Here is a 27,830-nt window from a genome sequence, read left to right as displayed (position 1 = left end):
TAGTATTGCTGGCTTCTGGAGTGTATATCAGGGAGGAAGGTGTAAGAGGGCTGCCAGGGTAGGAGGGGGAGAGGTCATGAGGGGCTTTGGAGGCCAAAGAGCACTTGGTCCTGGAAGCAATGGAGGACCTCTGGAATTTACTGAGTGGAGGGGTGGAGTGAGACGCCCTGCACCTCAAGGAATCACCTAGGGGCTGCCTGGAGGCTGGACTGAAGTGGGCAGAGAGCTGAGGCCAGCAGAGCACCAGGAAGGCACTGCATGGGTGAGGGGATGAGAGACTGCCCCAGACTGTTGGCTATTCCATCTCTCAAAGGGGTTTACCAAGACCAGCGTGATAGAGAAGTTCTCGCTCTACTTCGAAGAGAATTATTTCCCATCCTATTGCCTCCCCCTTTGGGACCTTTGCCCTTTTGCCTTTGGATCCTGAGCCAAGCCTGGCCCCTTGTAAGTGCTTACTCCATGCTCCTGACTTCCTCTTCTCCTGACACTTCCCCCATGGTCTGTCCCTGGAGGCTGCTTGTGGCCCTCACCTAGAGCATTGGGAGGGACCCCCAGGACCCTAGGCCTACCCACACCCAAAATGAATATCCCCCCAAAGCAAAAAGGGCTCATCCAAGGATGGGAGACTCCTCCCCATGAAGCAGCTCACTTCCCCTGGAGACAGGTCCCATTATTAGTTGGGGTTGAGGTTGGGTTCAGTTTGGTATTTTTTGGAATTAACCCTACATTGGCCTCTTGGTAACATCCAGGCATTCACTCTGCCTGTTTTTACTCTCTGGGAACCAAGCAAACAAGGCCAAGTATGACTGACCACCCCCTTTACATGCCTGATTCTCCCAAGAGCATTAAAAAAAACCCAACCAGGGGGCAGCTCAGTAGCTCAGTGGATTGAGAGTCAGGCCTAGAGACAGGAGGTCCTGGGTTCAAATCTGGCCTCAGACACTTCCCAGCTGTGTGACCCTGGGCAAGTCACTTGACCCCCATTGCCTACCCTTACCACTTTTCCACCTAAGAGCCAATACAGAGAAGTTAAGGGTTAAAAAAAACCCAACCAGAACCCACCAGATTCCCCCATTCTGTGGGTTTCAGATTCCCTCAACACTCTCCGACCAATGGGGGCCCCGTTTCTCACCCTGAGTTTCCTCCTCTGCCTCCTGTTCCTGCTTCCATCATCCTATTGTTCAGACAAGTTTGGTGGTGAGCTCCCTGTGCCTCCTCTTACCCTAACCTTCCAGTTATCTCTGTGGGAGAGCACATTTACCTTACATGAGCCCAAATGATGGAGATGAGGGGAAACTCAATCTAGCCACCCTGGGGCTGCAGGTGCGGAGGGCAGGCAGAATCCCAGCTTTCCCAGTAGCTCTCTGCTACCCCCACCTCCCAGGATAGGGCTGGGGCTTTCCTCAGGCTGTTGCCCGAGCTTTATCTTGGCCGTCTGGTGGAGGGGGAAAGTGAAGGTGCCTAGGAGAGTGAGGGATGGATGGAGGGCTGGATGCAGGTGGTGGGCCAGGGGGAATCCACACTCTGGGGTGGGTTTAGAGGTTTGGGGGGGTGTTTAGAGGAGAGGGGGGGCATTCCAGGCCCTAAAAGATTACACATGAAGGATGTTAGAGTTGGGGGCAGAGAGGCAGGCAGGGTCCTGAGGTCCTGGTCCAGCATGTAACTGGAGGTAAGGGATGTTGGGACTGGGTGGACCCCCCCAGTGTAGACTGGCTGGAATCTGGAACTCTTGCGGCTGGTCCACTCCATTCCCTGGAGCTGAGATCTCCAGCCCTAACCCTGTGCAGGTCTGAGGTGCGTCTGGGCCAGGGCCTCCTCCCACTTTTTCCATACAAGTACAAACAATATCATAAGAATAATCATAACTTTCAAAGGATGAAGACGCTAGTAACCATGCTCATTGGTTAATGCAACCAGGAAGCCACTCTTCTTGGTCCGTAGGTGAGGTCAGCCTGGAAGTAGCCCTTCCTTGGTGAGAGACACCTTCTGACCATGACCTAAGAGTCACTTGAGGGTTACCGGAGGGACGAGGATGTTCTCTGGGCCCACTCCAGAAAGGGTGGGTGGCGACGGTTACCGCCTGGCTATGAGGCGGCAGGACAAACCTACTGATCATCCCTTATCCCAAGCAAGGGTACGCGATACACAAACCGAGAGAAGGATGGGGCCGACTCTAAGGCCTCACTTAAGCAGGGTTTTTTAACTTTAATTAAAATACAGTAAAATGCCTTCTAAAATCATGGCTTATACTAATTCTTTTAGAATTATATTTATGATTCTCTGAACACTCTCACTAACATTAAAATCTAATCAAATAAAAAAGGGGTCGGGGTATTTTCTCACTCACAGTTCCATATCATCACATTTACATATACATCATATCACCATAATCAGCTTACTTCTCTATCTTCTTTCTGAGTAAATTCCTTCTATCTTCTCTACTACTAAGAGTAATTTTTGAGAATTACAGAAATCCTCTTTCCATGTAGACATATAGAAATTTTGAACTTAATGAGTCCCTTAAAATTTCTCTTTCTTATTTACCTTTTAGGGTTTCTCTTGTGTCTCATGTTTAGACTTCAAATTTTTTGTTCAGGTCTCTCTTATTCCCCAGGAATGCTTGGAAATCTTCTATCTTATTGAATGTCCATTTCCCCCATGAAAGAATATACTCAGTTTTGTTGCATAGGTGACTGTAGGTTGTAAACCCAAACCTATCGCCTTCCTGAATATCATATTTCATGCCTTTTGATCTTTTAATGTAGAAGTTGCTAGGTCTTATCTTCTTTTTAAAGTTCTGTCTTTATCCAGAACCCTCTGCCTGGATCAATAAACACCCTCCTATATCTTCACTTAAAGTCCACTGTTTTATCTTCTACACTGGATTTGTTAGAACATTTTTTATAACTGACTTAGATAAATTCAAAGAAGGTATTTTTATGAATTTTTCAAATAACACAAGCTTGAGCAAGATAACTAATATACTGAATGACAGAGTCCTCAGGTTTCCAGAATATCTTTATTGAATAGAACAGTAGGCAAAATTGAGTCAGAACAGAAAAAGCCCATTTGGCTGTAATGGAGAGCAGACCGAGTAGAAATAATGGCCAATGAGGCTATAAAAATGGGTGAGTTGGATCTAGGTTGTGAAAGGCTTAAAAAAGGCAGATATATTTATATTTGATCCTACAGACAACTGAAAGCCTCTGTAGATGATGAGAAGAAGAGTGACATGTCCAGTGGCAAGACAAAAGACGAGGCAATACAACAGGCAAGCAGATAAGTATATACACGATCCTTTGACAAAGAAAGAAGCCTGGGCATAAACTCTGGTGAGGCATCGTCTGGCCACAAGTGATGGAGGATTTAGGAATTATAGTTCTTATCAGCAGGGGAAGAGTGGAAAACATTGGGCCTTTGAATCAAGGGATGATTTGTCTTTAAGCTTTCCCTGGATTACTTCTACTTAATTTAATGTTTATGTTGTTAAAATACATTAGATAGATTTAATATAATTTCTCATTTACACTGAGGGGTCATCTTGTCATAGAGTCATAAACATCAATAAAAATTTCTACCATGTCCCATGAACTGAGCTAGGCACAGGAGATTTTTTAAAGGATTTTTAAAAAACCAGTCCCTGCCTTCAAGTAGCACACAAACTAATGGGGGATACAGTATGCAAACAACTCTACACAAATGAGACAGATGCAGAATAAATTGGAGATATAAAACAAAGAGAAAGTACTCACACTAAAAGGGATGAGGAAAGTCCTTGTAAAATATATGATTTTAACTGATTTAAAGAAAGCTAGAAACCAGAGAGGAAGATGGAGAGATACCAAAAATGGGAGCAATGAAAATGCTGGGAGTCATGAGATGAAATGTCCAGTGTAATGGACAGCAAGGAGGCCAGTGTCATTGGTTCTGAAAATAAGCAAAGAGTGGGGAAACCAAGACAGTAGAGGAGAGGAAACTCTCAGCAGAGCTCTCCCAACATCTTCCCCCAAATAACTTTTAAATAACAGTTCAAATTGGATTCTGGGGTGGTAGAGCAAGTAAAAGGTCAGGATGAGACATTCTTCCAGCCCAAGACAACTGAGAAAGTCAGAGAGATCTGTGATATGGGGGTGAACACTGACTCAGAACCCACATGGATGAAACGTGGTGATGGAACTAGGTAGAAGTAACAGAAGTAATTGGAGGTTCAGGAGTTCTCAAGGCAGAAACATTAAAGGAATCTGGCAACTGATCAGGAAGAGATTACAGGGATACCCTGTACTAGCACTAAATGCAAGCTCAGATGATATTTGGTAATTCTATTAGATACATCCATTTCTATGTCACAACAGAAAGGCATAGAGAAACCCATTTGGTGAAGATAGAACTGGAGTCATGAGAATAAGTATTGCTCCCAGTTTCAAGGTTTCAGTGATTGTGAGGAAAATTATCCTTTGCAATCCCTAGAAATTTGGAGCCCTTCCTGTTTAAGGACAAGAGAGCAATGACCACACATATCCCCAGATCACACTGCCTTCTTAACACCTAAAACTTTCCAAATACCCAGAAGTAGTTCTGAAAAAATCAGTATGAAAAAGTCTGAAGCTTTAGAAAGTGTACCCACACACATACATACACACACACACACACACACAGATACACACACACAAAACAGAGCCCAACTTTAACATAATTTTCTAAATCAAGTTATACAGTGGAAAAAATGAATAAACAACTAAAAAAGAACCTGACCAAAAAAATCTACTATGCTTCGCTAGAAGATCAAAACACAAATTCAGAAGAAGAAAATGAAGTAAAAACAGGTATAGTTTCAAAGAAAAATGTAAATTGTATACAATCCCAACAAGAATTTCTGAATGATCTAAATATTATTTTCAAAATGAACAATATTGTCCACATGGGAAAAGAATAACAGAAATTATTGAGGAAAATTCATCCAAAAAAAAATTAGACAAATGAAAACTAATGACTTCATGAGACATCAATACAAAATAAAGTCAAATGGATAAAGTATGAAAGAAAATATGAAATATCTCATCAGAAAAAGAACTGGCCTAGAAAATGGATTTATGATAATTTAATAATTATTGGATTACTTGATAAATATGGAAAGATAATATTAATTCATAATCCTTTTGCTGTCCTCCAAAAAGAAAAGCCTTTTGGTTTTAAAAAAATCGGTTTGATTTTAGGACTGAAGCTCAAGCTGTATCTCCCTAAGGATATATTGGGTCCTCCTTTCTTTGGACTAAATAAAAAAACTGGCAGACTGGAGACTTGATCCTTATTTTGATGTACACAAAAACTCTCTTGAATGATGATGTAATCAATCAGGTAGGCAGATACCATATTGGAAGCCTCAGCCACATGTTAGAGTGACTTGGTGTCAAGAAGACTCACCATTTCCTGGAAAGGAGTCTTGAGTTCATTTCTTCTATGGTTATTGCCCAGTGGGAAACTTCTTAGGAGGTGCTAGGAAGAGACTGGATGATTACATCATGAGGAACATGTATTGGCTTGGGACAAGAAGTGGTGCTTTTTACCCCCTTTTTTTCCTCCCCAAGTGTGGTGGCTCAATTGCTCTTGATCCCATCTTGTTCAGGGAGGCGCCACTCAGATTGTACAGGAGGTCCTGGGTTCAAATCTGGCCTCACATATCATATCAACTACAGTGCAAATGAAAAAACATATAACCAAAAAAAAGGAAGAAAAAAAGAAAGTTTTAAAAAGCATGCTCCAATCTGCATTTAGACTCCATCAGTTTTCTTTGAAGGTGGATAGAATTTTTCATCATAAGGTCTTCAGAACTGTATTGGATCATTGTTTTCCTGAAAATAACTCATTTACAGTTGATCATTGTACAGTATTAATACCATATACAATATTCTCCTGATTCTTCTCAATTCATCTTGCAGCCCTTCATATAAGTCTTTCCAAGATGTTCTCGAAGTGTCCTGCTCATCTTTTCTCATGGCACAATACTGTTCTATCACAAACAAAAGCCACAACCTGTTCAGCCATTTACCAAACAATGAGCATTCCCTCAATTTTAATTCTTTGCCAACACAAAAAGAGCTACTATAAATCCTCTTATGATACGTGTCCTTTTCCTTTATTTGTTGTTGATCTCCCGGGATACAGACTTAGTAGTGACATTGCTGGGTCAAAGGGAACATACTGTTTTATAGTCTTTTGGACCTAGTTCCAAATTGCCCTCCAGAATGGCTGGATCAGTTCACAACTCCACAGAGAGTTTAGTGTTCCCCAACTTTTAGACATACCCTTGAACTTTTGTCATTTTCCTCTTCCGTCTCATTAGGTGTGAGGAAGTACAGCAGAGTAGTTTAAATTTGCATTCCTCCCATCAATAGTGATTTAGAGAATTCTTCATGTCTATAGATGGTTTTCATTTCTTTTTCCAAAAACTGCATGCTCATATTCTTTGAACATTTATCAGTTGGGAAATGACTCATAAAAGGAACCTTAGAGATTATCTGTTCCCAAACCTTCATTTTACATATAAACTGAGACTTACAAAAGTTAAGTGAATTTCCCAAGGTAAAATAAGAATAAGTGGCAAATTCAGTATTTTGACTCCAATCTTTGGTATCCAAAGCTACCATTCTTTCTACTATATCATACTACTTAATACCAAAGCAGATACAGATTAAACTGTCACCTCTGAGGTTTCATTTATCTGGATTGGAATGAATTAGTTGAGTTCTCTTGTGTAGGGGAGGGAGGAAAGATTTCATTTAAAAATGTCGGCACTTTTTTGAGGCTGAGGCATGTCATCTAATGCCTTCTCCATTCAGCAATGAGCAGTGAAAAGAAAATGTTTTTTTGGAGTCAGATAGTAGTTGATACTCATCACCTGTGTGACAGTGGGCATGCCACTTAACCTCTCAAGAAATCAGTTTCTTCCCCTTTAAAATACAACAGTTGGAATACATGGTTACTTTAAACATGATCTTTAATCAAATCAGACATGAAACCTGTATGTTGACACCCCTATCAGTTCATTTTCCCAAATACAATTTCCCTCAATGGAAAAAGATCTATAATTCATAGATAATCTCACAGAAGAGGATGAAGAATAATGTTTAGTTTAGTATTTTTATTATTCACTCATTTGAAACATGTCTAACTCTCTGTGATTCTATTTGGCATATTTTTGGCAAAGATGCTAAAGTAATTTGCGATTTCCTTCTCCATCTCATCTGACAGATGGGAAAACTGAAGAAAACAGAGCTAAGTGACTTATCTAGTATTGCACAGATAGTGTCTAAGGCCAGATTTGAACTCATGAAGATGAGACTTCCACATTCCATGCCCAGTGTTCTATGCACTGTACCACCAAGCTGCCCTTGGTTTAGTACAAGTGGCACAGAAATGGGGTTCTATTCCTAGCTCTAATACCAGCTAATTATGTTACCCTGTATATGCTGCTGAACAGCTCTGATAAGCACTGTCAGTCTCTGCAATGGTGGATAACTGTCATCCAGAGATCCATAAACTTTTTTTAAATTTTTATTTAGAATACTTTTTATGGTTACATGATTTATAATCCCACTCCCCCACTTTCCCCTCCCTCCTCCCAATGTCGACAAGCAGTTGCACTGGGTTATACGTGCATCATTGTTCAAAACCTATTTCTATATTATTCATATTTGCAGTAGTTACCCTTTAACATCAAAACCCTAATCACATCCCCATCACACTATGTGATCAAGCATATATTTTTCTAATCATTTCTGATTCCACATTTCTTTCTCTGGATGTAGATAGCATTCTTTCTCCTAAATTCCTCTGGATTGTCCTGGGTCATTGCATTGCTGCTAGTAGAGAAATCTATGACAATTGTGCCATATCTAGTGAGGTACTTAAGTTAGTGTTAAATAAGGATAGATCATAGAGTAAAGAATTCTCTTTCATATCCCAACTGCTACCAGGAGAGGGAGGGAGAAAGTGAGAGGGTGGAGTTACAGAAAATTTTATGTACAACATTAAGGACATAATGAACCCTAATGAGATCTGGAGATGAATGTTAAGCCTTTTCAGACTATTGTTTTATAGATGTAAATTCAGTTTTATTCCACTCCAAATAGTGAACAAGTCTTCACTGGAATTGGAGAAAAGGACTCTTGAATTCAATGTCTGTATCCTATCACATATATTGTTTTTGCTGATTGTTTCACGATTTAATTTTGTTAGTAAGTTCACATATTAATCTAATCTATGATGTTCCGTTTTACTAAGTTATTTTCAGCTACTGTGTTTTGGCCATCAGCTATATGTTCTGTTACATTGTCTTTATCTGTACCTCCCCTAAGACTGTACTGGTGAAAATACCATTGTAAAAGCCCATAGTCTAGTGGCAAAACCATAGGTCCTTATGGATGCTAGGTTTGTCACCAGATCCATCAAGGTGATATGTTGCCTTAACGGCCTTTTGTTCTTTTTTGCCTTTGTTAATTGTCACATACGTGATGATGGATGGACTCCATCAAATTAGTTACAACCTGTATACAACCTTTGGAGAACTTAATGAGCTAAATAACTCCAATTTATTTTAAGGGGTCTTTAGAAGTGATTTTCAGATATCTAGTAGCATCCCTACCTCAGACTGATCATTTGTCTGCCTTTGAGTTGTTTGTAACAAGAGTCCATTTTAGTTGAAATGAAGTGCAATGGCACTATTGTGTTTCCCCACCTCTGCATTTATTAAAAATGTATTGGATGAGATATCTGAAGTGATTTTCACTATTTTAGTCCTTGCCTCCATTGCAATGGATGGGACATTAAAACATAAGCCTTTCATACTGTTTCAATCTCATACCAGGGGAGGGAAGTTTCCCAAGGGGCTTAGTTACCCTTGTGATGAGTTATAATCTCATCCAGGAGGTGGGAAAGATTTTCCTGGAAAGCCTAGTAGCTTCTGAATGGGTTTTTTATATTTGTAACTACTCAGCTTACTCTATCCTTCCAACAGAATGATCTAGATCAGTGGTTCCCAAACTTCTTTGGCTTACTGCCCCCTTTCCAGAAAAAAATATTACTTAGCCCCCTGGAAATTAAAGTTTTTAAATTTTAATAGCAATTAATAGGAAAGATAAATGCACCTGTGGCCATCACCGCTTCCCTGGATGGCTGTAGCACCCACCGGGGGGAGGGGGGTGTCCACTTTGGGAATCACTGATCTAGATTCTTGGTGACATTTTAGGCCCAAAAGGTTTTTACCAACATCACAGAGGTTTGTGTTTTTCTGGGCTCCTCTGCCAAATATTGGAATAATGGCAGTAACAGACTTTATAAAAATATCTCAGTCAAGGTAGAAAAATTGTCTAGATCTGTAAGCCTTCTGACAAGTATCCATGAGTTCATAGGTTTTTTAAATGTCATACAGCAAGTGGCTATACACAGTAACTCATATGAATCCTATATGATAGCAAGTTTGTTTGATAGTTGTCATTTAAATGTGCTATTGTGATTTGGGAGAATTTTGGCACTTCTTTGAATGTGCATTACCTACTATACAATAGTTTTATTAAGCTGTTACTTGGTAAATCATTTGCACTCACACTGTAGATCATGACCAAGTTAAAAAGTTAAAAATGTCTATTAACCCTAATGTTGGGTTATTGGAAGTTGGGGTTCTTTGGGGTTCATTGAGTCTTTGATATTTAGATATATGATATAAACTTCCTGTGGACATTTAGGAGACTTGAAAACTACATTTCCCATGATTCAACGGGATTCCTTCTTACGTGGTGACGTGAGCCAACATAAAGCGAAGCTTAAATAGGAGATCTTGATAGGGAAGCTCTCTTTTTGTACGAAGGAGCCAGGTGGGCAGAAGGTAATGGCGGGCGATTTGAATTATATCTTAGCAGGCGCGTGGCCTTCTTAATGACCTACCAATATGGTTTTAAATAAACTATTAATACTTTTAAATATATCAATATTATTTTCAACAATGTCAACGTATATCAAAAACCTTTAGACTATGGAAATCTGCCATGAATTGATGTTATGGGGCTGTGTTTAATAATTGTGTCTAATTCCAGGAAACAGTCATTGCACAGTGCCAAAGAAGCACAAAGAACCTGCATAGTACCAACTGAGCACATGGTCAAAGAGACCAAACCAATCCCAGTGGGACTGATGAAATTCTGCACTGAAATAGGAGGACCTGAACTTGTTTGAGGTTCAAGGTTGCAGCTGTTTCACATGTTAGACACAGGACTTCCCCGAGCCACATTTCTATCAAGCACTTCCCTTTGGCTGCCATCCTGGCTCCTCTATCCCTATGAGAAAAGGTCAAGTCAGACCAGGGAATGCTATTTCCCATTTGCTGAAAAAAAATAGTCCCTTTTCTTTCTTTCATACTGTGGTAACTTTCTGTAGCCATGGCTGATGATTCAGTAAGTGCATGATTGCTACTACAGGCTTATGGGACATAAATTACTTTAATCAGGCCCTGATTCAAGTACCTATGATAGGTTTATTTTTTCTTAACTTAGAATTTTTACAAATAAGACTTTGATATTTTATATTTCATCCAGAAGTTATTTTTTCTCTTTTATTTGGATTTTCTGATGTTTTGATTTTCTTTTGACAATTGATTCCTACAATAGTTTTATTAAGCTGTTGCTTGGTTAAAATCATTTGCACTCGGGGGCAGCTGGGTAGTTCAGTGAATTGAGAGCCAGGCCTAGAGACAGGAGGTCCTAGGTTCAAATCCGGCCTCAGACACTTCCCAGCTGTGTGACCCTGGGCAAGTCACTTGACCCCCATTGCCTACCCTTACCACTCTTCCACCTATAAGTCAATACAAGTTAAGGGTTTAAAATAAAAAAAAATTAAAAAAAAAAAATCATTTGCACTCACGCTGTAGATTATGGCCAAGTTAAAAAGTTAAAAATGTCTATTAGCCCTAATGTCAGCGTATATCCAAAACCTTTAGATAAAACTACATATCCCTGGGTGATCCCTGTATTTTTCAATATCTTCCTCGGTGGGAAGGAGGGGATGTATTATTATCCTCTAATGCAAAGTTTAAATTCTTTTGAGTGTAATTTTAGGATAAGATACTTGCTACCTCCCCAAATCCAGGAAAGTGAACTATTTGGAGAAAGCACCATGAAGATATTTGCAGAGCCAGAGTGAATTTTAGGATGTGGTGATTTGAACTCTTGGGGGTTGAATGCATTTATTTTTAATGTACACTCTTATGCCAAAGGGGACTGCCTCTAAATTGGCTTTTTGTCAATGTAGAAATCGTTTGCTTTGTTCTTTTTCTTTTATTGCCCATTTATACCCAAATTATTGTAATTTCCCTTTAGAAACTACACCATTGTACATACTTTTAGTTAAAAATCTTTAGTTTCAAGTTTGTTATGTTAAAATGATCCATGGGGGTGACTAATCTCCCAAAGGATGACAGGGGAAATGTGTAAATAGAATTTTGTATCCTTGAATTACATTTCCCAGTATCCCTTTCCCTTCATCCCATTATGTCCTTATCTGTTGTACATAAAAGTTTCTGTAACTCTGCCCTCTCTCACTCTTGCTCGCTCTCACTCTCTCTTGCTCATGCAGTCAAGATCTTCCTCTTTACCAAGGCTATTACTTTCGTCTCTGCTTCAATTTACTGTTATTAAATCTTATAAAAAATAATATGTGGAGTATTGGATATTAACTTTTAATCTTACAATAGGAAGTTGTTAAAGATTATTAATACTAATTAATGTATGGTGGAGAATAATGCATGACTTTATCCCATGGAATTAGGATTCTCTCCAGTGTGGATTCTCTCATGTTTAAAAAGAGACACTCTCTTTGTGAAGGCCTTCCCAAACTGTTTACACATAAGATTTCTCTCCAGGGTGAATTCTCTGATGTGCAACAAGATTGCCCCTCTGTGTGAAAGCTTTTCCACACTGTTTACATTCAAAAGGTTTCTCTCCAGTGTGGGTTCTCTCATGTGTAGTGAGATGGTTTCTCTTAGTGANGTGTGGGTTCTCTCATGTGTAGTGAGATGGTTTCTCTTAGTGAAAGCATTTCCACACTGTTTACATTCATAAGGCCTCTCTCCAGTGTGGATTCTCTGATGTGCATCAAGATTGCTTCTCTGTGTGAAAGCCTTTCCGCAGTGTTGACATTCATAAGGTTTCTCTCCAGTGTGGATTCTCTGATGTGCATCAAGATTGCACCTCTGTGTGAAAACCTTTCCACACTGTTTACATTCATAAGTTTTCTCTCCAGTGTGGATTATCTGATGTGTAATGAGAGAGTTCCTCTGTATGAAAGCTTTTCCACAATGTTTACATTTATAAGGTTTCTCTCTTGAGTGGATTCTCTGATGTGAAGCAAGCTCAGAGTTCTGACTGAAAGGTCTCCCACCTTTAGCACTCACAGAAACCATCACTCCACATTTACTTTTTTTATGTCTAATGAGGTCTAAACTCCTGCCAAAAGGCAATCCCTCTACATTACCTTGATACAGGGGAATTTCAGGTTTCTCAGGTGACTGAACATGTCCTACTTCATCAGGAAAGCATTTTTTATATTCACTATTCTGACAACAGTCATTTTGTGAGGTCATTTTCAAATACTGATTTAGGACTGAATATTGGTTGAATTTCTCTGAAGTTTTATCAAATTCACAGTCACTCTTGGAATTTCTATTTACCTTGATGTTAGAGTCATAGTTTTCTCTCAAAATGAAGTCATGGGGACCTTCATTCAAGCATCCTTGCGGGCAATATCCTTTCACAAAAAAGCTCAACTTTGTAGACATCTCCTTCACTTCAAAATTAGCCTCTGCCTCTGAAGAAAAAAAATAATGTTATGAACAGAGAAGGAAGGTGGACACACACACACACACACACACACACACACAGAGCGCAATATAAGTTCTTTCCTCTGATGGCAGAGGATTTTTATTCTATTTCTGAAAGCAAAAAGGATTTTTCAAACTTAAGCCAGTAGAACCAGTATTTGATGACACCATTAGGTCATATCTGCAAGATGGGCAATTTTGGAAAAACTTTCACATACAATAACAATGAAACCACACAACAGACATGTGCCACCGACAGGTCCAAGATTCTCATCATACTTTGCAACTCATGTCATGAGTAAAGAATGGAGGAAAGATCTGACCAAATTCTTGGCAGCTAGACTACAACTGAAATCCTGTGCCTGAGCATGCTTTGTCCACAGTACAGCACAGTCTGTCCTCCATTGCCCTTTCTATCTTTCCTGAAATGTCACTCCTCCATTTTTCTCATAATTTTGTGAATCTCAGTTAATCTTATAAAGATGCAAATATATGCCATTAAATGCAGACATACTAAATACTCATTTTATTTTACAATGTACCATAAATTAAGTCTTGGACACTATACTAAGTTTAACATCCATTTCTCAGGAAATGAACAGCATGATTCAGAACTGGTCTGCCAGCCCCCAAGTCTAGCACTCCCTTCACCACAACAGATATAAGTCTTTTGGGATAACAGCCCTTATATGCCTGCTTTCACCTCACTCACCTGGACAGGAACTCCATAAGCCTTTTTGCTCTAGCAGCCATGGTGATTCCCCTTGCTGAAAAAAGGAGATAAAATTTTCTCTAGGAACTGGAAGTCCTGGGCATAAGAAAGAAGAAAGAGATCAGAAGAGAAAAAATATCATTTTCTTAAAAGAAAGGGGGTAAGCAATTAAGGCCTATAGATTGGCTTATGTTGTATTCATTGTTGGGACATTTGTAGGAGGGCAGAGATTATAGAAACCATTTGTAATCAGAAAAGCCCATCTTTATCTACCTCCTGTAAGAGAAGGATAGGCACATTCCACAAACTCAATCATCTAGAACTTAAAGGCAGCTGGTAGCAAAGGGAGAAGAGATGAAAACTTGGAGTCAGAAAAGCAAATTTAATTCAGCCTCAGAGATGTTAAGTGGGTGCCTTGAGTAAGTTAATAAATCTCTGTTTGCCTCAGTTGCCTCAACTATGAATTGAAGGAAATGAGACAATCAAACTCACAAGAATGTTGTGAAATACATGATAATTTTGAACTCCTTCATCCAGTAGAGAACACAGAGCAGGGTTTTTTGAAATGCTTATTCCCTTCCTTTCCACTCTTATCTTCTGGCCTGGGATTTGAGGGAAGAATGAAGGAGGAATAAGGATGAACTTGCTATTCTAGGCAGTTAGGAGGTGGGAGCTACAGTTTTATACTCCTTTTTTTTTCTATTTTATTCCCTTATTGTTACGGATATAACAATCCCCTTATATTCACCCTCTGTAGGTTTACTTGTGCCTGTTAAATGTATTTCTTATAAACAACATATCATAGGATCAGGTTTTTAATCCACTCTGTTATCTGTTTCCACTTATTTTATGGGTGAGTTCATCTCATTTACAATCAGGGTTATGATTAACATATATGTATTCCCCTTCACTTAATTTTCCTCTTTTAATCTTACACTTTCTCCTTCACTGTCCACATGGTTCTCTTTCAATCAAATCCTCCACTTCCCCTCCCTTATATTTTCTTCCCTACCACTATCTTTCTTATTCTCCTTCTTTTCCTCTATAGAACAAAATAAGATTCTATACCTGAATGAAGCTTGCTGTTATTCCTGATTGAGTAAGTTTTACTGCCTGTCACCACACTCATTGTCCCCTTCACTGTAATAGTTTTTCTTCCTACACCTCTTTATTTGATATAATTTATCATACGTTACCTCTCTCTTCTTTTTCTCTCAGTGTTATCTTCTTTTTCACCCCTTAATCTTTTTTTACATCTTCCTAAACACTTTAGTACCACGCCCTCTCTCTAAGTATGCTTCCAATAACTACTATGATAAGGAGAACAATTTTAAGAATTACAAATATCATCTTTCCCCTAAGCATAAAAAAAAATTTGACCTGATTGAGTCCTGTAAATTTTCTCTCTTATTTACCTTTTTATGCTTCTCTTGACTTTTGTAGTGGGACATCAATTTTTCTATTTTGCTCTGTTCTTTTCATCAGGAATGCTTGGTCATTCCCTTTTTTTTAATTAAATAAAGATTTTTGTCCCTGAAAGAATATAGTCAATCTTGATGGATGGGTGATTAATGGTTATAAACCCAGTTTCCTTGCCTTTCAGAATGTCATATTCAAAGCATTTCAGGCCTTTAATGTAGAAGATCCCAAATCCTGTGTAATCAATTCTGGGGTTCCATGGTATTTAAATTGTTTCTTACTGGATTAATTGAGTAATTTCTCTTTAGTGAGGGATTTCTTCAATTTGGCTATAACATTCATGGGAGTTGTCATTTGGGATTAATTCCAGGTGATCTGGGGAATCTTTCAATTGCCCTTTTTTTACCAATGATTCAAGAATAGCAAGGCAGTTTTCTTTGGCAATATCTTGCAATATGACATGGTCTTTTTTATTTTTCTGTAGTCTAATGAATCTTAGATTGTCTTTCCTGGATCTGTTTTCTAGGTCAATGGTTTTTTCAGTCAGATATTTCATATTTTCTTTTGATTTTGTTTTATTATTTCTTGATATTTCATGAAGTCATTAGTTTCTAAATGCTCACTTCTAATTTTAATGTGCATGCCCAACTCATTGATCTTTGCCCTCCCTAATTTGTTAATATATGCACTCAAAGATATAAATTTCCCTTTGAGTACTGCTTTAGCTGCATCCCTCAGCTTTTGGTAGGATGTCTCATGGTTGTCATTCTCTTCTATGAAATTGTTAATTGTTTCTATGATTTGTTCTTTAACTAACCGCTTTTGGAGAATCATATAATTTAGTTTCCAATTAGTTTTTGATTTGCCTATCCATGTACCCTTACTAATTATTATTTTTACTGCATTATGACCTGAAAAGATTGCATTTATTATTTCTGTTCTTTTGCATTTGTTTGCCGAGTTACTATGCCCTAGTACACAGTCAATGTTTGTGAATGTACCATGTGCTGCTCAAAAAGTGTATTCCTTTTTGTCCCTATTTATTTTTCTCCACATATCTATTAACTAATTTTTCTAGGATTTCATTCACCTCTCTTACCTCTTTCTTATTTATTTTTTGGTTTGATTTATATATATCTGATAGGGGGAGGTTCATGTCACCTACTAGTATAGTTTTACTATCTATTTCCTCCTTTAGTCCTGCCAGTTTCTCCTTTAGAAATTTAGATGCTATTCCATTTAGTGCATACATGTTGAGTATTGCTATTTCTTCATTGTTTATACTGCCTTTTATCAGGATGTAATTACCTTCCCTAACTCTTTTAACCAGATCTATTTTTACTTTGGATTTATCAGATATCATGATTGCAACTTCTGCCTCCTTTTTCTCAGTTGAAGCCCAATAGATTTTGCTCCAGTCTTTTATTTTTACTCTATGAATGTCTACCTGCCTCATGTATGATTCTTATAGACAACATATGGTAGGATTTTGGTTTCTAATCCACTCTGCTATTTGCTTCCGTTTTATGGGTGAGTTCATCCCATTCACCTTTAGAGATATAATTATCAACTGTGTTTTCTCCAACACTTTGATTCCCTCTCCTTTTCCTGCCTTTCTTCCTTCACTATTTCCTTCTATAAAAGTGTTTTGTTTTTAATAAATCTCCCTAGTCCCCTCCCTTATTGTATTTCCCTTTCTCTGTTCTCCCTACTTATTCCCTTCTTATTCCCCTCTTATTATTCTTTAGGGTCTTTTAAAGCTACCCCTCCTTTCCCTCCCACCAGTCCATTTGTTACCCTTCTACTTCTCTATAGGGCTCAAATCAATTCTCTGCCCCAATGGATCTGATTGTTCTTCCCTCTTTAAGTTCATTTCAATGCACTTAAGAATTAAGTATTTCCTCTCTCCAACCTCATTACCCTTTCAGTGTATTGGTCTTCTCCCCTGTTCCCCCCACGTGCTTCTTTATGGAATATAAATTTACTTCATTTTGTCTCTTTCACCATTTCTCTTAATATTATCTTCTTTTTCTTTTACCTCTAATTATATATACATATATACATATATATCTCTTGACATTTCATCCTATACAGCAGGGGTCAGCAACGTATGGCTCTTTCTGCAGGAGCCATAAAGTCAACCACAGCACAGTAACTAACAGTTTACACATGTCATCGTGTGTCATGTGATATGTCACATGATCCTTTTGGTACCGCGACTATCTTCTAAGATAGAAGGCTCCCTCATTGATATTGCCACACAAGACAAATCCTGGTCTTTAGTTCAGCTTGGTAGGTGTGCTGTGTGTTCCTCCTTCTGCCCTCCTTTTACTCTTTCCACACCTGTTACTGACATCTTGAGGTTCTGTATAGTGATTGATCACTTTTGTCTACATTCTCTACCCTTCATGGCTTTATCTCAGTGCATTCATGGGGTCTGCACTTCCTATTTATGGGATTGTTATTGTTTTTAATTTTTCTACCTGCTCTTAAAGGGGAACTATAGTCAGATTACATCTTTACATATGCTTCATTAGTGAGAAGCATTTCTCCCCAGTAGTTGTTTCATTTGATACAGAATGATTGAGTAGGCAGCACTGATAAATACCTATACCAGGAAATGTGTGTGATGTGCCCTGGCCAGTTTTCCATGAAAAGGTACCCTCCTCCCCCACTACTGCACACAAGTCATGTTATTTTCTGTAATCTCCTGATCTCCTACGTAATTTATGTGGCCAAATGGCTTAACCAGCAGGCCGGCAGCCTTTTCTTCTCCTGTTGCCTGACTTGAGAGAGGGAGAGGAAAAAGTATTCTTCCCTGAATTTTTCTCTCTTTATTTCGGCAATTTTCTTAGTGTAAAGGAGTTTTATATGTATGTGTGCAGTTATAGCAGTACTATAGTGCCCCATTAAGTCTTGTTTTTTGATTAATAATCAAAATAATTGATTAATAATCAGCAAAACCATGCAGCACCAGAAGTCACATTAATGTACTTTATTCATCATTGGTTAGCACATAATAACGTTATTAAAAATAGTTCAGAGACTTATTGTACTTTAAAAGTGTTGTTCTTACATAAAAATGCACATATTTACTTGTATTCAGTGTTAAACATATTGTACGGCTCTCACAGAATTACATTTTAAAAAATGTGCTGTTTATGGCTCTCACGGCCAAAAAGGTTGCAGACCCCTGCTATACAGTTTGTCACTGTTCCCTCTAAGTATACTTCTTCTAGCTACCCTGATGATAACAATTTTTAAGAGTTACCAATATCATTTTTTCTTATAAGGATACAAATCATTTAAACTTATTGGTTTTTTTCTCCTCTCTTCATTACCTTTTGGTGATTCTCTTGAGTTCTGTGTTTGGGCAGCAAATTCTCTATTTAAGTCCGGATTTTTCTTCATGAATGCTTGGAAGTCTTCAATGTTACTAAATGGCCATACTTTCCCCTGCAAGAATATAGTCAGTTTGCTGGATAGTAGATTCTTTGTGGTAGACGCAGTTCCCTTGCTTTCTGGAACGTTATATTCCAGGCCTTCCAGTCCTTCAATGTAGACGCAGTCAGATCCTGTGTTATCCTGTGGTTCCCTGGTATCTGAATGATTTCTGTTTAGCAGCTTGTATTATTTTTCCCTTGGTCTGGTAATTTTTGAATTTGCCTATAATATTCCTGGGAGTTGTCAGTTGTAGATTAAATGTAGGAGGTGATCTGTAGATTCTTTCAATTTCCACTTTTCCCCCTTGTTTGAGAATGCCAGGGCAGTTTTCTTGGATAATTTCCTATAGGATGATGTCCAGGCTTTTTTTTTTTTTTTTTTTTTTTTGTCATGATGTTCCAGTAGACTGATAATTCTGAAATTGTCTCTCTGCTATCTGTTTTCTAGATTTGAGGTTCTGCCAATGAAGTGTTTCATATTTTCCTCAAATTTTTCACACTTTTGATTTTGTCTTATAGATTCTTGCTGCCTTATGAAGTCATTTGCTTCTAGTTGTTGAATTCTGATTTTTAAAGACTGAATTTCGTCCCTGGCTTTTTCATCATCCTTCTCCTTCTGGTCTGATTTTCTTTGTAGACCATCTTTTGCCTTCGTTTTCAAGCTGGTCAATTTTGGATTTCAAGACACTATTTTCTTTTTTTAGTTCATGTATTTCCTTTTTCCAATTTTCTTCAGCCTCTCTTGACTATTTTTTAAGTTCTTGAATTAAGTGAATTTTAATTTGTTGATTTAATTGAATTTTGAGATCTTCCAAAGCCTGTGTCCAATTTGCTGGAGTTTCTTTGGTTTTGCTTGGAGTTCCTTGATCTACTTCTATTTTATTTTCTTTTTGTTCACTTCCTGGAAAGAAGCTGTCAATTGTAATTTCTTTTTACTTTTTCTGTTGTTTACTCATATTTTTTTTCTTCTTTCCTTTCTGTATCTTCTCTGATTTGCTGGTTAAGTTAAACAGATGGTTTTAATGAGCTTTGATGTAAGATCTTCCCCAGCTGGCAACAGAAGTTTGTAGCTACTTTCTCTGCAGTCTATGGGGGAGGGGTGCTGGAGTTTCCCTGCCCTCTGAAGACTTATCTGTCTTATTGATGGGATTAAGCCAGGGCAGGGTTGATCTATAGAGCTTGATGTGCCCTAAGGCTAAAACCTCCAGAGAAGGAGGGGGGAAAGATGGAGCATTTTCCCTGTGTCTAGATTGCCTCTCTGTGCTTCTCCTCTAGCTGTCTCCATGTCTGTATTCAATGCCCTGAGCCTGGCACCAGCAAGGCCCTCTCTCCTGACTAGTGAGTTTGCCCACCCAGAGATTCCAGGAGCCACAGAAGACTCAGCTAAGCACGTGGGGAAGGGGTCCTGTGATTCTCCTTCTTCCTTACCCTCAAACCAAACAGATAAAGAATTTAGATCTTTTTCTTGGCTTACCTCTTGAGCTGTCCAGCAGTAGGATTCCCCCAGCTCTGACCTGTTGTTAAGATTTGATTTTCTTTCCCCTCAAAGCACTTTGTTTTTTATCTCTGTGTGGAAGGGTATGGAGGTCTGAAGTTTTGCTCCGTCTAAGCCCCCATCTTCCCACCCAATTCTAATTTTAAAAGAATAATTATTTTCTGTGACTTTCTGATCCTCCTTTTCCATGTAGTCCACTTTACTTTTCCTTGAACTCTCTTCTACATGGGATTTTTTTATCCTTTTTCCACTTGGTCAACTCTACTTTTTAAAAAACTCTTTTCTTCATTGGATTTTTGTGCTTCTTTTTGCCACCTTACAAATTTGGCTTTTTCAGTTTTGTTTTCTTTGTCCATTACTTTCATTTCTTTTCCCCATTTTTCTTCCACTTCTCTCATTTGATTTTTGAATTCTTCAGGTACCTGAGAGCAATTCCCATTCTTATTTGAAGTTTTGTATAGGGAGGCTTTTGTATCCCAGTCCCCAACTGAGTCTGCGCCTTATTCTTCTTTGCCTCCTTAGACATTTTCTACGGTTAGCTTTTTTTTTTTTTTTTTTGGCTATTTGCCCATTTCCCCAGACGTTTTCCCCCCACTTTTGACTTCTAACTCTATTCTGAGGGTACAGGGGGCATTCTCTTAAACTTCAGTTTTTCTTCTCTGCTCCCCTCAGCTGTTGTTCTGGTTTCCTGCAGCTTTCATTTTATACAAGGTGGTACCATGGCCTGTGGGCTGGGCACTCTGAAAGCTACAGATTTAGTTTCCTCTAGACCAGTGATAGGCAAACTCTGGCCTGGCCTGCAGGCCAGATGTGGGCCTCCTGAAATGTTCTATCCTGCTCTGCAACATTATTCCTAATCTGATGAATACAATAAGTAGGATACAATACAATGAAACTTCAAAAGAGTTGCCTTAGAAACAGACTGACAGATGAGGATTTCCTTTCCTTTGGCCCCCTCTTTAAAAAGTTTGACCATCACTGCTCTAGACACTGCTGATAGCTTGCATGGCTCAGAGAACTGGGAGCTACTTTGCCCTGGGTTTAAGGGCTTCACCACACGATTGAACTGGCCAAGTGACTTTGGGACCTCACTACAGCCTTGTGTCAGCCCTTTATATTCCAAGGGGTAGGCATGGGATATGCTAATAATTTAAGCTTAAGAAGGGTCCCCAGGTCTTTAAGCTGGCTTATGCACAGGTTCAGAACCTGGAGCACTAAATGCGGGGTGGATTGTCTGCACTTTTCTATGTGCAGTTCTACTTCTGGTCGCCCCCTTATTCCCCAAAATAGACCCTTTCTGTCTAACTTTCAAGTTGTTTTCCTTAGGAGAGTCACCTCACTCTTACTCATATTTGTTCTCTGACACTAGACATTTAAAAGCATATTTTAAGATTGCTCTGAGATTTGCAGGGTGGTGCCAGCTTTTGTTTCTGCTATGTCCCCTTCTTGGCTTCATCTCTCCCATTAATACACAATGAAAAGAAATCCTTTCTAAAGTCCAGACCTAGCCCAAATGGGGATGGGCTACCTGTTCCCTTCGATGCCCATTTTCAAGAAAAAACTGCCTGGTTATGAACAGAGAATTTGTACACAAATTTCAGTTTGAATTAGAGGTTGGACTAGATGCCTTCTGAGATTAGCTTCCAGAATGTAAATCTATAACATTGGTTTCAGTTTTGACCTGAAGCTATCCAAAATAGAGGAGAAACAATTTCAGGGGCAAGAAAGGAAATCCTCAGTTTCCTGGCACATAATTCAAAGGCTTTTTTATGAAAAGCAGGAAGGAGAGGAACCCTAGTTAGAGATTCACACTTTTCCTTATTTTTATTATTGACAAAGGCTCAAAATCCTGTACTTATGGCCTGGAATGAAGACATTTCTTTAATGGCAAATTCAGAGTTAACAGAGAAAAATCATCCTTACCCACAGAGAGTAGATTCTGCACATTCTCCAGCATGACCTCCAGATATAGCTCTTTCTGAGAATGGTCCAATAGGCACCACTCTTGCTGGGTGAAATCCACAGCCACATCCTTGAAGGTTATTGACCCCTAAAACAGTAAAAGTCATAGCATTTAGAGCTGAACCTTCAAATTTCATCTAGTACAACCCACATCAACTGACTGGAGTTAACTGAAGCACACAAGGGATTTACCCAAATTTCTAACCTTGAAGAGTATCAGAGCCAGCACTGCAGATCAATCATTCAGAGCCCAATGGAATATTGACAGAGGTATTTTGTATCTTAAGTGAGAATCATGTTGTGAGGAATAAAACCTAGAGAAGTGTCTTACTCTGAAATGCTTTTCCCTGTGGAATGAGGGAGATGGGAAGTATTCTCTGAGTGAAGTATGAGATTCTGTGGAGGAGAAAGAGAGAAGGTGATCTGAAATTCCTCTTCATCCCAAGAGTCAGAATTGATCTGGTGAGAACATTTTGTTGAAGATTTTCTGAGAAGGAAGCATATATTGTATATTCTGGGGGGGGGGGGGGGAGGGCGTGGATATATACCAGTGGTTAATGAGGAGAAAACAAAGAAAAAGGAATTCTCTACTTCATTTGATGAAATCAATACTGGCAAATCCTGTGATGAAAAATATGGTCAAAACTGATCCTGATGGCAATGGTCAAGGGGCAGTTAAAGCAAGATATCATTGCAAAGGCAATTTTCTTATTGTAGTCATAGAAGGAATTCACAGGATTAATAAATTCTGAAACCTCCAATTAAAGAAATGATGGGGAGGGGGGAGTCTATACTAAACTCGTAAGGCAGAAGCAGGCTTAATTTGGCTTTCTTAAAAGGGGCCCTCTCCCAGCTCTCCTAATCAACATTACCAGTAGCCTTGATAAAAATAAAATAGGCGAGCACACAAATAAAGGACAAAGAACTCGAAAATAAAGGTTCAAAATTGTTTGTAGATACTTTTGATTGATGATATCAAAAATCTTCAGTGGTAAATGAAATGAAACTCAAAGATGAACTTCCCTTCAAGGCCAGGTACAAGGAACACTAAAGAGACTCTTGTTATAGAAAATAAACTTTTTATTTAAAATATATATAAGGGTAAAAGGATTGCTAATTCTAAGGGATTCTAACTCCACCCAAATAAACTCCCAGGCCCCACAAGGAACTCCTTCTCCTGTGGTTGATTCACAGGCTACACTAATCCTCCCTGATCTAACTAACCACATTTATACTATTCTAACTAAACCTAACCACTCTAACGCTTAACTTCGCCTTTAAGTTATAAAGATAATCAAGGCTAAGTAGTTGAGTCTCCACAAGAACCAAGATAGGACTCTGAGCCTTAACAGACTCAGAGTCCAAACCAAAGACCAGGTTTTGTTTGGTCTTTTCAGAGTTTAAACCATCTATACACAATAACAGATAAATGAATAGTGTTTCCCAAGTTGGAAAAGAAAACACTCCCCTCCTTCAAGTTTTTCACTCTGACAGAGATAGAGAGAAGCCAAGACTTTACCTTCTCCAGCCCTGAGAAAGAAAAGTGGGTGTGAAGCAGGCAACTGCCAGAAGCCCCTCCTGGAATGCCACACCCAGAGCGTGTAACTGTCATGGAATTATGCTTATAACTGCCACCTGCTAAATTAACACTCTCAGCTCTAGTTGAAACTCCAATTCCTCCTCCAGCAGCTTCTCTGCTTCTGATGTTTAAACTAATGAAACAAGACTCATTTTCTAATATTATCCTCATAATCAACACATCACACAGCTTTTACAGCAGGGAAGGGACACTAGAGATGAGACATTTTACTTGGAGCTCAGTGAGGCTCACATAATGTCACAGTTTCTAAAAATCATCTCTTTCCCTTATGCCATATTTCTATGATCCTAACAATACTGGGTGCTCGTCCTCTATCAAAAGTATTGACTAATCTTTGCTAGCACAGGATTGGTAACCTTGATGTGAACCATAGTAATGCTTATCACCAATGTTACTAAGATAATGGATTGACTTGCAACTAAAAGCTGAGGCTGAAAGCCCCCAAAATGAAGATGGAAGGCTTTTTCCAAAATCTATCTTTAGTTTTTTGTTTTCTTTCACTCTTTCCTTTTGTTCACTCCCCCAATCCATATTTCCTGTCTGGGGCCTCCCCACAGGTTAGGAACCTGCGTGCCCTTTGTGTTGTGCTGGTTACAGCAATAATCCTCAAAGGCTGAAATACTCTAGATAATCTAGAGATCTAGATAAAAGCATAAAGAAGATTCCATAGTTATATGGGATCAGTCTCTGATTTTAGCTAAATGAAGAAGCACAGACTCATGTTAAATGGAGATTTTCAGGATCCACAGAGTAGGATCTGGCATAGCCAAAACATCCTGTCTTTGCTTTATGATGAATGCTATTTGTTACTGGAATATATTCAGTCATCTTATATTAAGTTACACAGAAAAAAGAGCAACTATGATGAGGAAAAGAAGGGATTTGGAAGCAGCTGGGTGGCTCAGTGGATTGAGAGCCAAGCCTAGAGATGGGAGGTCCTAGGTTCAAATCTGGCCTCAGACACTTTCTAGCTGTGTGACCCTGGGCAAGTCACTTAACCCCCATCGCCTAGTCCTTGCCACTCATCTGCCTTGGAACCAATACACAGTATTGATTCTAAGACAGAAGGTAAGGGGTTTTTTGTTTCTTTAAGAAGGGTGTTCATTTTTTTCAAGTATAATATTTTGGCAATTGAGTTAATTCAAAAGAAAGACACTGACAGTGTAACAATTAGAATTCTCAAGAAGCAGAATTTCTTCATTTTAAATAATTTATTAACTGACTGGTCATTTAATGTGGTCAGCTGACACTCTCCAAAATGGAAAAGAAAGAAAAACAGGTAGGAAGAGCCAATATAACAAAAATGACAATCCTACCTAAATTAATTTGCTTATTCAATGCCACACCTATCACACTACCAAAAAACTTTTTAAAGAATTAGAAAATTTTATAACAAAGTTCATCTGGAAGAAGGAAAAGATCAAGAATTCAAGGGAAATAATGAAAAAAAAAGTGAAGGATGAGGGTTTAGCAGTACCAGATCTTAAACCGTACTATAAAACGGTAATCATGAAAACAATATAATACTCTTAAGAGATAAAAGGGTGGATCAATGGAATAGACTAGGGGTAAATGACCTAAAAGAAAGAAAATCAGTAAAACAGTTCTCTTACAGTTCTCTTCTCTAGCACAAGTCTTTGGTCTTGTTCTCTCTATCTCTATCTCTCCCCCCTCCCCCACGCCGCCCCCACAAGGTACACTAGGAATCAGCTACTTTTCCCTTTCACCCCTTCCTGACCCATTCTCTATTTTTCAGTTTGCAATGCCCCTGGGACATCCAGGGGAGGAATGGTCTGAGGAAAGGTTAAGGGCTTCCATGCATGGGAAGACACAATTCCCCAGATCCTCAATACCCTCTGGAAACCTGAAACCCTACAGGGCCATTCAGTTGTCCTCTACACCCAACCTGGGGCTATTCCACCCCCTGCAATGGCTTTTGTGTATCACCAGGGCTACACTACATGTAACATCCTTCAATAGACACCTTCATGTCTTGGGAGGAAGATGTATGAGATGCAATTCTTTGGGCCAGAACCAGCATCCCCTCTCCCACAACAGTAGCAGGGGCAGAGAGCAGATCCTGAAGCCAGGTTTGGGAGAGAGAATTGCTCCTGATATAGCTGAAGGACATTCAAAGAGTTCAAGACAGGAAAGATGAGGCCCAGTGGAAAGGGCAGCCACCACCACTTACTGGGGAAGAAAGGTCCTCATTCAGATATACTTAGAACCAGAAGGCAGAAAGATCTCAGGCCCAAAGGAAAGCAGAGAAATGTGGGCTCAAAGGCAGAGTGAGATCAGTTCCAAGGAAAGTAGACAGCTTCTTGTTTGGATTTTGTCTACTCTGGGCCTGCTCTCCTCCCTGGGGCAGCTCTCCTCAGCCAGCTCATCAGCCTCCTCCTTGGCGCCCCTCTCTGCCCACCCTGATGCCAGCCCCTCCCAGGCTCTTTCCTCCTGGGGCTGGGGAACCCCAATCCTGTCTGTCACCCCCCCATTCCCCAGCACCCACTCCTGAGGCCCTCCTGTAGCCAGTGGGGAATGGCTGTCAGCAGGGAATGTGGGGGAGAACCTCAGTGACTGCCCTGGAGGCTGCCTTTGCTGGGAGGACAGAACAAGGGCCCGGATGTCCTGAGCAGCCCCTGCCCTGCCCCCGGCCCTCACCTGCTTCTTTTTACTCTGTCTAATGAGGCACAAAGGCCTGGCCAAGCCTGAGCCCCTGCCTGACTCAGGAAGCAGCCCTGAGTCCTCTGGCCCGGAGGAAGGAGCCTGGCTGGAGCCCTTCTCAGCAGCCCTTCCAGCCCTGCCCTTTCCTTCTGCTAAAAACGCTCCTTTTCCTGTCTGGGCCTCCCCTGAGCTCCCCCCAAACGCCTCCTGAAGCCTCCCTGGCAGGCCTGACTGACCTGTCCAAGGCCTGAGGCCTGGAGCTCAGCAGCAGAGCCTGTCCCTGGGCCCTCCCTGGGGCTGGGGGACCCCCGGCCATCCCCGCTGAGGCGGGAGGAAGGAATGGCAGCGCCTGGGCCTGGCTGGCTGCAATCTGGGCCGCTCCTTCAGGCAGGGGCTACCGAGGCAGGAAAGCCCAGAACATGGTGGATGGGGAGCAGCCAGGGAGGACCCTGGAGCTCCCCCTGAGGACAAGCAGGGATGGCGCCCCTGGAGGCCTGGCAGAGACACAGCGCTGAGCTCTGCTGGATTCCAGCCTGGGGGGGCTGCACTCACCTGGGAGGGGGGCCTCGGGGTCCCGGGCGCCATTCTCTCTGGCTGCGGGCTCTCTGCTGGGGCCACACGGGAGTCCTTCAGGGGGTGGAGCCCCGAGGGGGGAGACTTCCTGTTTGTCCACCTGTGGGGGAGGGAGAAAGACGGAGGGCTCAGAGGGGCTCCCAGGCCCTTCCCTGGCCTCAGGGGAGACTCTCCCCCACAAGGGGGAACAGGAAGCCTCAGGCTAGGAGAGGGCCTCAGACTGGACAGGCAGAAGCCTCCCCACCCCCTCTGCAGACGTTTTTTTGGCTTCACTCAATTCTAGGACTGCCCGAGGGAGGTGGGAGATTGAGATAGACTGCTGGGGGGAGGGGTACAGCGGAATGGAGGCGGGGACTGGAGAGGGAGCTGGGCATCAGTGGGGGCGGGGAGCGTGCTGGCATTTCTCCAGTGCCGAGTTCAGGGCTCCTCCTATGGCATGTGGGCACGGGCACCCCCCACCCCCGCTGCCCCCGGACCAGGATCCCGTGGGCTGCTTCTCCCCTTGGTCTCTTCTGACCTAGATGCCCCCCTGGGGGAGGGGTAGGACAAGCCCCTCCCCCATCCTGTCACTGTCCCCCTCTCTCCCAGCTGCCTCCTGGCTCTTGAGCTGCCGGTCCTTCTCTCGCTCTCCTGGGGGAAGGCAAAGCACCGCCATGGCTCCAGGTCCAGACACAGCCGCCCTGGCCCGAGCCCGGAACTTCCGTGTTTGTCCCTTTTCTGGGGTCCTTTAAAGTGAGGGACAGACTCGGAGACAGCCCCTCCCCCACCACAAGCACTTACACAGGCCCCGGGCTCCGGCCCCGCCTCTCTGGCTGCACATGCGCACAAGCTCAGAAAGCCGGCTCTGGTCCACCCGGGTCTTCCCGTCCCCCAGGACTGCTGGAGCAGAAAGTCCGAACGGCCAGAGCAGGGAGCCAGGCCGAGCCTGCACACTGATTTCCTATTCCGCTCTCCCCCACCTCCCCCTCTCCTTCTCACCCAGGAAAGGCCCAAGAATCACAAGTGTGAGCCTCCCAGGAGCTGAGGCTGTCCAGCTGAGATTCCCAGAATGCCTTGAGGTAGCACAGGGGGCGGGACCAAGATTTGTGTGGTTCGGGCAT

At 40.9% G+C, this 27,830-nt stretch overlaps 1 protein-coding gene across 1 annotated transcript; it reads right to left on the bottom strand.

Moving 5' to 3' along the window:
* Nucleotides 1–1,297: 1,297 nt before the first annotated feature.
* On the bottom strand, nucleotides 1,298–27,830 carry LOC123230555 (zinc finger protein 28 homolog). Its single transcript, XM_044656687.1, has 6 exons — nucleotides 27,709–27,830; nucleotides 26,710–26,830; nucleotides 21,858–21,984; nucleotides 13,578–13,673; nucleotides 12,716–12,852; nucleotides 1,298–1,435 (listed from the first exon to the last, which is right to left on the bottom strand). Exons 1-6 carry the CDS (start codon nucleotides 27,828–27,830, stop codon nucleotides 1,298–1,300), a joined length of 741 nt encoding a protein of 246 aa, XP_044512622.1.

This window comes from Gracilinanus agilis, chromosome 1, assembly GCF_016433145.1.
Source record: "Gracilinanus agilis isolate LMUSP501 chromosome 1, AgileGrace, whole genome shotgun sequence".
Taxonomy (NCBI): Eukaryota; Metazoa; Chordata; class Mammalia; order Didelphimorphia; family Didelphidae; genus Gracilinanus; species Gracilinanus agilis.
The sequence above is the reverse complement of the archived record's forward strand: the minus strand, read 5'-3'. Positions and strand labels throughout refer to the sequence as shown.